This window comes from Onychomys torridus, chromosome 23 (assembly GCF_903995425.1).
Source record: "Onychomys torridus chromosome 23, mOncTor1.1, whole genome shotgun sequence".
Lineage (NCBI taxonomy): Eukaryota > Metazoa > Chordata > Mammalia > Rodentia > Cricetidae > Onychomys > Onychomys torridus.
Window position 1 is genome coordinate 22,061,567 of NC_050465.1, and position 12,747 is coordinate 22,074,313.

The 12,747-nt window shown below is 42.3% G+C and overlaps 1 protein-coding gene across 10 annotated transcripts in view; it reads right to left on the reverse strand.

The window, feature by feature from the left end:
- The window catches only part of Ptprm (protein tyrosine phosphatase receptor type M), a 709,515-nt gene that overhangs the window by 443,774 nt on the left and 252,994 nt on the right, over positions 1 to 12,747 (reverse strand). For all 10 annotated transcript variants that reach the window (XM_036172971.1, XM_036172968.1, XM_036172967.1 and 7 more), the window contains one exon: positions 1,453 to 1,724. In XM_036172971.1, coding sequence (XP_036028864.1) covers positions 1,453 to 1,724 — 272 coding nt within the window. The remainder of the gene's footprint in view (positions 1 to 1,452; positions 1,725 to 12,747) is intronic.

Consider the following 12,747-nt stretch of genomic DNA (forward strand, 5'->3'; position numbering starts at 1 on the left):
AGATGTCACATTTTATGCATTTGTTTTATAATGTATTTGGTCTTTATTAGATATTTTTAATATAAGAGTAAAATTAAATACATTGCTTTATACCTGTTTTATTAATTGGCCAGCAGAAGTTTAAATATATCACTTAATAATCTTCTTTAATTTTTTTTTCTTTTAGAAAATTTTATGTTTTTGAGCTATTTGTCTGCATGCATGTATGTGTACCACAAGAGTGCCTGGTACTAACAGAAGTTAGAAGAGTGTGTCAGATCCCTTGGGACTGGGTAACGGATGCCTGGTATGGACAGCACAGGCTCAGTCTTCAGCCAGAGCAGCTCTCCTCTGCTGAGCCAGATGCTCCAGACCACATTATTTTCATCGGTTCCTAAACAAACGTTTCTATTGAGGTAGTATAAATTAACAAACCTACTATTGTTGGAAACAATACTGCTTCTGATTTTGCATTTTTATAAAGGAGCTATTGTATATATTCTTTTCTTATGGTTAATTATTTGTAATCACCCTTCATTGTGTCTTTAGGGTAAATTTCTAATAGTAGCTAAATTTAGGTGCAATAAATTTGAAACTTAAGGCCAATGAATAATCTAAAAAGAGGTTAAGCATGCACCTATGGAATAACAGTGCCTTTTCCACTTTTTAATTTCCACTCAACAAACATTTATCATTCATCAAGTGTCAGATATTATTTCAGGTACTTTGGTAGAAAGATGAGTTGAGCAAGGAATTTATAACCAGCCCATTTATTACCATTGTCAGCTGTGGGTAGAGAACTTGGGCTTGGAGGATCTTGACTGTCAAACACAAAAACCTTCATGCTTGTGGTGGTTTGAATGATAACGGCCCCAACAGGTTCATATATTTGAACACTTAACCCTCATCTGTAGAACTATTTGGTAAGGATAAGGAGGTGTGGCCTTATTAGAAGGGGTGTGGTCTTATTGGAGAAGATGTGTCACTGGAGGCAGGCTTTGAGATTTCAAAACAATCATGCCATTCCCAGTGTCTTGCTTTCTGACTCCTGGTTCTGTCTCAAGAGGTAAGCTCTCAGCTTCTGCTCCAGTACCATGCCTGCCTGCCTTCCACCATATTTCCTGCCATGGCAGTCATGGACTCACCCTGTGAAATTTTAAGCCCCACATAAACTCTTCCTTCAATAAGTTGCTTTCATCATGGCATCTATGACAACCACAGAAAAGTAACTAAGACAGTAAGTTACTGCCTTTTTCTTAAAACAATGTAAGCCTGGATAAGATAAACAGATTTGAATTATGGGTTTTTTTTGTTCATATATCCATAAGACTTAAAAGATAGCCTGGGTCAAACTTACTATGGCATTAAAAAACAACTTCCTACACATTCTGTGATGATACTAATATAAACACAACTTACAATCATAGAAATTAGAAGATGATTTAAGACATGAAATGGCAAGACAGTGCATACCTGGTAATAGTTGGGCCAGAAGGTGCTGATGGCCAGTTCTGCCCTGTGCCATGTGCGGGTAGGGTCTCCAGACATATTCCAGATAGGGTTCCCCAACGGCCCATTATTCACCTTTACATAGACACTGAGGGACCCAGGAGCAGAGTTACTCTTGCTGGATACAAAGTAGTGAAAATCGATGCAGTGGGTGTCATTTTCCTTAAGCTGAGGCAAGAGTAGGTGAGCCCTCTGGCCCTCGGGTTTCCCAGAAGCATTCACCAGCATGAAGGAGCCTGTGGAAACAAAACCAGAGTGTCACAAACCAAAGGTCTCTGGAAATCCACTAACGTTGATATGAATTGGCAATGTATTTCACTTAAGTCTAAAATAGAGAGAGGGTGTGTCTTTCTGTATAGCACAGGCTAGCCTTAAACCCGCGAACCTCCTGCCTCAGTCTTGAGAGTGCTGGGATTATGGGCATATGCCCCTGTGACTGCTGTGCTTCAATCTCCAATTCTTTTCACACCTTTTTGGTTTGTTACTTTCTGCTTCTACCAACCCTTAACATGTTAACAAGTCAATGAAGAAAAGTGCCCTGGAGATTACTGCAACGAGCCTGCTAGATAACAAGCATATTAGAGACCATCCATACGCCTGCAGGGGTCAGTCTGGTAGCCTCTGGCCGCTTACAGTTATTCACATTCAAGTCAATTAAAACCTCTCACGGTTATCATTCGGCTCCTCAGTCACAGTAGCCACACCCCAAGCATCCTACGGCCACATATAACGACTTGCCACTCCACTGGGTAATTCAGACACTAAACCACCTCATTTTCTTCAGGAGTTGCACAGGGCAGTCCTAACCTATTTGTATCACCATTTGTCAACCACAGCAGATCAATCCATAAACAAACATACAGGACACTAGAAAAGATGTCTACATGCTGTGATTCCTGGAACCAAACGAGAACATTAACATTTAACAGAACCTTGAAAGGACCAAGTGAAAAACACAAGCATGGAGAGCCTTGCCACATCAACAGACAACTGCTACAGTATCACATCACAGTGTGTGTGCTCACCGTTGTTTGTGTCTTAGACCCCCACATGGTGTGACCTAGCTTTAATCCCAGTGTAAAGTGGACTGGGGTCTTGGTTCCTGGCAGCATCTTATTCACATGCTAGGATGAGTGAAAGGCAAAATCAGAAGTTTGAGTCTCCAAATTTGCAATCCACCACTTCGATAACCCATCTGCCACCCGGACCTACCAAAAACCTGGAAGCGGGGTAACAGCAGCTATTCTAAATGAGAGCAAATTTCAAGGGATGGATCTCACACCTATCAGAGAAGGCCTATGTTTGGAACACATTTTAAACTAGGGAGGATGTGGTGGTATTGTGTTCCCCAAAATATTGTGTGTTCCCCAAAATAAACTTATCTGGGGTCAGAGAACAGAACGGCCACAATATTAAACATGAGGATAGGCAATGGTAGCACATGCCTTTAATCCCAGTACTCAGGAGGCAGAACTAGGCGGATCTCTATGAGTTCAAGACCACATTGGAAACAGCTAGGCATGCGCCTTTAATCCCAGAAAGCAAGCCTTTAATCCCAGGTAGTGGGGGCAGAAAGAGAAAGATTATATAAGGAGTGAAGACCAGAAACTAGAAGCATTTTCCTGATTCAGCATTTGTCTGGTTAAGCTTTTAGTCTTTGGAGCAACACAGTTCAGCTGAGATTCATTTGGATGAGGACTCAGAGGCTTCCAGTCTGAGGAAACAAGACCAGCTGAGGAACTGGCGAGGTGAAGTAGCTGTGGTTTGTTCTGTCTCTCTGATCTTCCAGGAGTCACCCCAATAACTGGCCTTGGGTTTGATTTTATTAATAAGAACGTCTAACAATTCTGCTACAGGAGGAACCTCCAGTAGGATTTAGGAAAGACTAGAAAGTAAGAAAAGGTGGCACATGCCTCTGGTCCCAGCTACTGGGGAAGCTTGAGGCATTAGAATTGCTTGAGACTAAGTAAGATCTTGAAACAAGCCAGGGCAACATAACAAGCTGGTATTGTTGTAGAATATTATTTTGAGGTGTGTTACTTTTGCTTATGTTGCATTTGTTTAACTCTGTGAAGCTGTCTTACTGTGTCTGTCTAAAACACCTGATATTCTAATAAAGAACTGGCCGATAGCAAGGCAAGAAAAAGGATAGGTGGGGCTGGCAGGCAGAGAGACTATATGGAAGGAGAAATCCTGGAGGAGATCTAGGAGACAGGGAAGGAGGAGGACTCCAGGAGAAAGCCACCCAGCTACACAACCAGCAAGCCACAGAGTAAGAGTAAGATTTATGGAAGTAAGAGAATGGGAAAAGCCCAGAAGGGAAAAGTAGATGGGATAATTTAAGATAAGTAAAGTTGGCTAGAAACTATGCCAAGCTAAGGCTGGGCACTCATAATTAAGAAAAGCCTCTGTGTATTTATTTGGTAGCTGGGTGGCAGCACCCCCCCCAAAAGGAGTAAAAAACACCCAACAACATGGTATCTCTAAAGAGAAAGCAAAGGAAAAGAAAATGAACACTGTGTGTGTGTGTGTGTGTGTGTGTGTGTGTGTGTGTGTGTGTGTGTGTGTGAAAAATAAGGAAGAAATGTTAATGAATTTGAGAGGGAGCAGGCTGGGTATGAGAGGAGATAGAGGAAGGAAAGAGGAACAGAGGTGTTATAAATAATGTGTTCATGTATGAAACTCTTAACAATGTTTTAAAACCCCATCACTATAAAAGTAGCATGCAGAAAAGCAGCACGTAGAAACTTCATGTTGTCTAGCTCCTGTGTGCTTATGGTGAGAATGACCCCCCTCACCAGGTAATACATGCTCTATCACTGTACATGGTACCTGCCTGCTTGTCATTTCATAGCTGTCTGGATCATCAGGCTACCCACGGAAAACACCACAGTGCTTGTATGTAGGATTGGGAAATATCCAAGATTCCAAGTATCCATACTCACTGTGGCTTTTGGAACATATCTGTCATGAGCAGATGTCACTGCACTTAAGTGATTCTAATGTTTATAGTCCTTTCTCCTCTTTACTGGTTTCAGTTAGAATATGGCCTGCTTCTGAAAAATGGATTTGAGTAGTGACACCCTACTGTTCCACAGCATCTCCAGTTCCTGTCTTTTTTCTTTTCTTTGAGGACATCAATACTCTGATGTGAGCAGGAGAAAATTTCTCAACTGGATGCAAAGCTGAAGCAATGCATGGTGTCAGTAAATCTGGCTAACAGTCCTGCAGAAAGGCTACATCTTGCCTGTATACAGGAAGAATAGGGCTAAATTTCACAGTGTCAGAAGACTTGGTTAAACTGTCTTGGAAACTTTTAAGAACAGGATAAGGGATTGAGAAGTTTCTTGCTCCCTTCTTCATGTTCAAAAAGGGAAGTGACTTCAGAGGAAGGCAAACCCTTTGTCCTATCTCTGGTCAGCAGGAAGAAGTTGCCATTTGAAGAGAAATGTTCATGGTCCTTCAACAACAGAGGGAGTGAACTGCAGCCCTAACATTTATAGTGGAAGGGAGCCCGGATTCTATACCAGGCAGGCCACTGTGTTTATCTGGCTACAAAGCTGCACAGGTTTGGGGTGATATCTCAGCCCTGTTTCTACATAGAGTTATGTGGAAGCAGCAGCACGTATTTCGAGCATCATGCACGGAGCGCTGGAAAATCATCAGGATGCACTGCCATCCTCTTTACCTTACCCTGACTCTCAGGACACACTCATGTCCCACAGTCATGGGTAAACTGTCCTTATTCTGTAGAGTCTAGTCACAAATCAGTCTACTCACATGAACACTTTTTAAAAAGAAAGTCCTGGTAAGAGCAACTGAGAGGGCCTCATCTTCTCCCTGCAGCTCCTATAACTCAAGGACAGAGCTTGCCACAGAAGTTCAACACACACTGATAACACAACTGTTGTGGCTTTGCTTCTCCCGCCCTCCTATGAACATGGCTCCCCAGAGTATCTGCCATTCTCTGCCATTCATTTGTGTCTGCTTTTCCTCCTCCTAAGCTTATTCCAACTCACCAAAATGGTAGCTTGTAAATCTTCTAGAGAAATACTGATGCTGAGATATTACAACCTGGTTGGTTTTACCCTTATGTTCTGGGGGAAGGACAGACTCATTTTCAGAGTGCAGCCATCAGGACTCACCTGGACTTCCAAGTATGAAAGGTGACCTTCACATCTGCAGGTCTGTGTTTCCTGACAACAACGCATCCCAGAAAGCCGCCAGTGAGTTTCTAGAAAGCAGGGGGAGCATTTGTGTGCTGCAAAGTCTAGCAGCCCAAAGCCTGAGGGAAAGTCATGGCTATGTATATAGGAATCCCAGGAGGGAGGAAGAGATGCCTTTTAATTGTTTGAATATATCACCTATCTGCTATCAAAGCAAAGTCAACTCACCAACCAATGTTTAAAGAACTAAAGCAGTCAATTCTAGACTATTACATCTGTTTTTTTTTTTTTAAATAACCCTATATCCTGAGTGTTTAATTTCTACTTCTACTTCAATGTTTTGACTCACAGGAGATGTGTTTTCAAAGGGTAATCGGGTCTCCCTGTGTAGTCCCTCAACTTTCCTTCCCCCACAAAAGGCACTCCAACTGGGCAAGCCACACATAAAGGCAATCATAATTCATATTTCCATGGAAATTCTGTTTGTGTTCAGAAAACAAAACACCCTTAAGTCATGAGGATATAAGCAAAAGATGTGTCACCACAGAAAAGACACACACTCAAGGGAGTCAGTTTCAAAACTGGAGCCGTCTGTAGATGCAGGCATGGAAGGATTGTAGGAATGAAAGCCCTCTTCTGAGAGCATGCAATGTTCCCATTCTTGAATCTTTGGGTGAATTAAATTTAGCATAATCATATCCATTGGCAAACGGTCCTGATTAGACCATCTTCCATCATTGTTTGCGACAGCAGTAATAACTGCACAGGATTATTTGTCCCTCTCTACCCCATCATTAAAATTTGCATTGGTGTGGAGGAAACTCGAGATAGAAAACAAAGCTGAGCAAACTGAAAAGTATCCTCTGCCAGCAGAGAAACCATTCAAGTAACAAAAGAGGGGCTGTTCTCTGTTGCTCATCCTGTGCTACGCAGTGCATAGGCTGACAAAGAGGCAGCCATTATGAAGCCCACCGTCTAAAGCGTTTTTCCAGCAAAAGCCACCGATCTTGGTCATCCCTTCCCATCAGCCACTGTGCCTTCCTTTTCTCCTCTACAAGCTTGCCTTCAATTTTGTGAATGTAGAATAATGATAATAATGATAATAATGATAATAATAATAATAATAATAATAATAATAATAATAATAATAATAATAATGATAAACCTCCCCAGAACATGTTTAACGTTCTGGTGTTGTCATGTACCCTCACTCTAGCGGTGGAGCCATCTGGTCTGAACAGACAACCAGCGGTAACAACTGGGTTCACTGCAGTAGCAGTTTTCAACCAGCTATAATGGAGCAGTTTCCTTAAAAAACAAAAATTTTCAGTGCATCTCAGCCCAATGTATGCAAAATGCCATAAACTAAGTTGCTAGAAAAAATGGAATGAAGGCACACACAATATAAATAGTGGGTTCATTTTTATTCACTGAAAGGAACACAAAATTCCTCTCTCTCTGAGCCTATGAACATTTTCTCAAAACTTACCATCAGTTTCTTCACTGGCTGCATGCAGACCAGGGTCTCAGGAGTTGTGGGCCAGCTCGGAGCAACACAGCCCCCTTGGAAGGATGGGTTAAACATTACAACGAAACAGCAAAGTCATACTGAGCCCAGGTACTGTCTCTGGAGTCCCTCCAGCATATACTGAGACCCCTGGATGCTCCAGCCCCTTAGACAAATGACAAGTGATTTGCATAGCGCCTATGCAAACCCTGTATGTACTTTACATCAGCTCTAGATGGCTTTGCAACATTTAGTATAACATAATTGTTATCTGCTGAAGCTTTGGGAATGATGACCCTAAAAAAAGTCTATACATTCAGTTTAGTATAAACTCTTGACAGTTATTTTCAAATACTTTGACTCTGTGGAAGTAGAGTGGTCTACAGAGGGCTGGTTATACATTTGTGCTCCATAGTAGATGGTTTTAAAAAATGTGGTAAGTTTCTTTGGCTTGTGTTCACTCAAAGAGAACAGTTCTAGAAAGCTGATGGTCTCCAACTCAGAAGCTGCTGAGGAATACTGGGAGGCAAGCAGACAAAGGGAAGCTGGAGATCAACACCGTGACTGAGAAGGCCTCCAGAGACCCTCAATACAGAAAAGAACTGGCTTCAATGCCAGAAGAAACCCTTCATGCAGCAGAGCCCAGCACATAAGATGGCTGTGATTACAAGCAAATATTCAGAGTGGGAGAAGGTACGGAGGGAAATTGTACCTGTATGCCTGAGCGTAATGCTGAACAGAGCCAAATCTCATGGTAAAGACCCAAGGCAACGGAGCTGAGTGCATGCAGCACAGGGGCCTGGGAGTGGCTGATGGAGGCTGGGGAGTCCAATGTCTCTGCTTCATCCTCCAGAGACAATGCCAGAAGTGTAATCGTCTTCAAATATTTTGACTATAATTTCCAGTACAAAACATGCTAAACATTGCAATCTAGCATCCCTTTAGGATGCTGGGTGCATATGTATACATGTGGACATACACCTTTCATGGAAATATTTGTTATTAATCTCACACTTGCTATTCAACTGGCTTTCAGAGTGCGATCTCAATAAACTCATGCTGGCTAATTGATTCACAGCCATTGAATGGTTAAAGACCAGATTGCAACTCCTCCTGGTTGGCCAGTCCCAAAGACATTGAGGCTGCAAGCTTTCCAAGCTGTGTTGCCTCCTCTCTGAAGTGTCAAAACACCCCCTCAGTCAGTACTGCCAAGACTGCATATATGTCTCCTCTGATGAGAGACCCTGCAAACTGTGACGATGAAAAGCTTCTTGGGAAAAAAAATCAATGATCTGAGGGAGGGAGCTGAGGGAGCAAAGATCTCATGGGGCAGAGTCTCCAGGCGAATGGCCAGCGGCACTTCCAAGGCACTCCTGGGACCTAGGCAGCTGTGGAAAGCAGTATCTTCGCGGCCTGCTTCGCATTTGGCACACTGCACACCACATGCCCTTGTTAAACTGCTGCCCCCTCCACGCCCTTTGCAAATATTCACCCTCCTGCAAACATGAAATATTTCTTTTGCAGCCACCAGGAAACAAACAAAACATGAATATAAAATTTTTCCATTCAGCCAAACACCACAAAATTCTTTTATGTACTATTTCTTTTGGCATTCCTAGTATGTTCTTAACCACTGGTTAATTACATGTTTTTGTCTGTGTGTGCCACATCTGCACTACTCTGGTGAAATTATAGTGAGAGGAAAATGGATGACGAGCAATGAGGGGCCATGCATCCTGCTCTGGTGTGCTCCGTCGCTGGGGCTGAAGCTGGCAGGCTTATCCCGAGATGGCTGTTCTTCAGAGTCATAACTGCCTATACAGCACTGGGCACTCTGTTCTTTCTGAGGGAATTCTACCTCTCTCTAGGTACTACCTACAGTTGCTAGAACTGCAAAGTTCTCCAAAGGTTCATGTGTTGAGGCCTTGGTCTTCAGGTTGGCACTGGTGGCAGGTGAGGGGGCTGAGGTCACTGGAGGCATGTCCTTGAAGGCAACTGGGGGGCACAGGTCCCTCTCCTCTTCCCACCATTCCTGGCATAAGGAAAGCGTTTTTGTTCATGTTCGCTGCACAATGCCATTCCTTGCTCGGAGGGATGCAGCCAACTCACTATAGACAGAAATCTCCAAAACCGTGAAACAAAGTAACCCTGTTCTCATAAGTTGATGACTGAACTTTGTTACAGTGTGGGAAGCTGACTGACACAGAACCATCAAATTAACAAGCTGAGTCCGGGCACCTCAGGGGTGAAGACATTTGCGTAAAACAATTGTATTGAACACTCCAAAGATATTTAATTAAAAAATATTTTCTAGACAGGGTTTCTCTGCATATGTAGCCCTGGCTGTCCTGGAACTCACTCTGTAGACCAGGCTGGCCTTAAACTTACAGAGATCTGCCTGCCTCTGCCTCCCAAGTGCTGGGAATTAAGTTGTGCGCCACCACCACCTGGCATGATATTTTCAATTCCATGAGTCACAGGACAGCTGGATAGCTATTTTTGTTATGATTCACAAAAACCCTGAGCTGAGCACAATCCTTCGATGGTCACCAGCCTCCTTCAGCCACAGCAGGGTTCTCCTGAGCACCTAGAGTGTGTTAGGCCTTTTAAGAAATGCAAGCAGTAAGCCGAACCTGTCTGTCCGTCAAGAACCTGAGACCTCAGCTGAAGACCATGCTTTCAATGTTCCACAGTCACCGCACAAAGCATCTACAGAACCACAGGGGCAGTAAAAAGATCCCCCTACCTTGTCCACATTTACATAGATGGAAGATGAAATTTCTGCAGAAACATATCCTTAGGGCTGTCAGCCACTCTTTAAAGGGGATCTGAGAGACAGTTACCATAAGAGACGGTGCAGCATTTACAGGGCTGGCGGGAAGGGAAGAACCCTGCAAATCCCACCTAGACAAGCACAGGGTTCGTCTCTTCTGTGAGAAGGGAGGCTTTAATGAGGACTCAATTGGATTTTATTGTGTCATTTAGACAAATTGCTTCAGTGACTTAGCCGAAAAATACTAGTGTGTGCTTTGTAATTTCTAAGTGTGGAGACAAACCCCGAATAAAATAAACAAAACCTTTACACTATCTAGAAGCTAATGACTGTATCTCAGGCAGGAGCCTCCAGCACAACTGACTGGCAGGCTGTTTAGAACGTCTGTGAGAGACTGCTTCATTTCCCATACGTCAAGCATTTTATTGATTGACATCTTTAGAAATGAGATCTTTTTTGTTCTAAATCTCAGAATGACACAAACCATCACAATGTAAGCTTCCACTCATTTCCCCCAAATCAATGTTGATTCGGAAACTACCTCTCTCTCTCTTTCTCCCCATTTTGCCATATATAGTTTTGATGACCATCTACCAGCTAAAACATGACTCACCTTCACAAATAACTACACAATAGGCTCTTTATAGACACTGCAGACCAAACTTAAAATTTTAACAAATGCATTATCTTTGACATTTCTAGCTTAACAAACACCTGCTAGTGGTACTTAAAAGGAGCTCCCTACGTAGTTCTCCTAAGAATGCCAAAGATTCTACCCACATCCCAGTGCAAAGCTCCTATGTTTCCAAAGAGGAAGACAAGGGACATTCATTAGCCTGGCTCAAGACAAAGCCAAAGATTTGCAAGCTTGATCAAAGGATAGAAAGAAGAGTATCAGTGTGAGCTAGGTGTGGTGGTAAGTGCCTGTGATACCAACACTCAAGTGGTAGAATCAGGAAGATCTGGAGTTCAAGGCCATCCTCCACTACATTGTGAGTTAAAGGCAAACTTAAGTTAGAAGAGACTTTGACTAACTTTCATTCTCTCTAATCCAGTCAAAAACAGAAAAAATAAATAAAATAAAAACCACTTTACATGACTAGATGAAATCAAACTAGCTTCACGCAAAAACTAGTGACACAACATTTAATGTATGTTATCAAAACATTCTAGAATTTAAGGAATCTTTGAGATTAATTAATAAGAGACAGAATCAAGATACTAATAAAAATTAGTAAATTATATCAGAAGCAATTGGCATTAACAGAAATACAATTATAGCTTAGAAACCTGGGATAATATTTCCTTTTTACCATTATACCAAAATATTTACATTATAGCAAATGCTTAGTATAATTTTAACATGGATATATTTTTTAAAATGTATAGATTTCAATACCAGGTGTTGGTGAGTTGCTGGTAGGGCTCCTGCAGAGGTGTTGGAAATGAAAACAATTTCTTTAACATTCCAACAGTAGTCACCATGACAGTCAAGTCCTTTGCCCTTTTTGAGTAGACAATACTTAGTAGTCTGTGACTGTGGGAAAGTCCTTCCCAGCTTGAGTTTGTAAAATCAGAAATGGATAGGGCAAGCCAAGTATTCATCACTGTGCCAGGAGAGATACAGTGAGGAAGCATCCCTGTCCCTCAACAATCTCTGTATTTTTATTTACTACATGATCTAGCACAAAATAGAGATGTACCGTTTGGCCTTGGTCCTGTTTTTGTGTGTTTGTTTTAAAATCTAAATGTGTTTGAACTTGGTCTGAGAAGCTGAGAAATCACCCTAGCAAGAGCAAGGCGACAAAGCAGTGGTTCCCAGTCTGTGGGTCACAACCCCTTTGAGGATTGAACAACCCTTTCACAGGCGTCAACTATCAGATATCCTGCATATCAGATATTTACATTACAATTTATAACAGTAGCAAAATTACAGATATGAAGTATTAATAAAAATAGTTTTATGGTTGGGAGTCACCACAACACAAGGAACTGTATTAAAGGGTCACAGCATTAGGAAGGTTGAGAGCCTCTGTCCTAAAGAGACAGGCATGCGATGATGCTTTTGCCTATAAATTTCCTGAAACATTGATTCCCTAAGAAATCGGAACTTCCTCAGGAGTTTCTCAATAGGAGAAGAAAGAGGCTAAAGCCTGGTGCCACCCAAAGAAGGAATTTGTTTCTGGGAAAAGGTTTCAGATAGTTCTCACAATTTACCAGACCTCCTCAGCAAAGATGGGAGCCAAGATGCAGACGAGTCAGGGATGAGGTGGGCTGACATCTTCCGCCTAGACCAGGACTTCTGAATTAGACTAAATCAGACTCTTTCCTCTCTATTTAAACCTAAAAGGGGCTGTAGAGATGGTCCAGTGGTTAAGAGTATCATGATTCTTCCAGAGGACCAGCACAGAAGTCAGGCATCTCAAAACCACTTGTAACTCCAGCTGCAGGGAATTGGATGCTCTCTGGCCTTCCCAGGTACCCACAACCTTGTGTACATTAACACACCAAGACACAAGTGTGCACATACAATATAAATAAGTATTTCTTAAAATCCAAAAAATAAACCTAAACCTCACCTCAAAGACGGCTTGGGGGAGGGGTTCCTTTATTTGTTCTTCCCAATGCAGCCACACTGAATAAACACTTTTTCTGCTTCTCAACTATTAGTTGTTTCTTTAATTAGCCTGTGGAGGACAGGTGGCCAAACCTAGCGCTTCAAGTCTGCCAGGCCCAGGATCTGACCCTAACAATGCAGTAACAGATGGGACTACTGAACACCTACTCCGAGGTCATTTCTCGCCCATGAACTT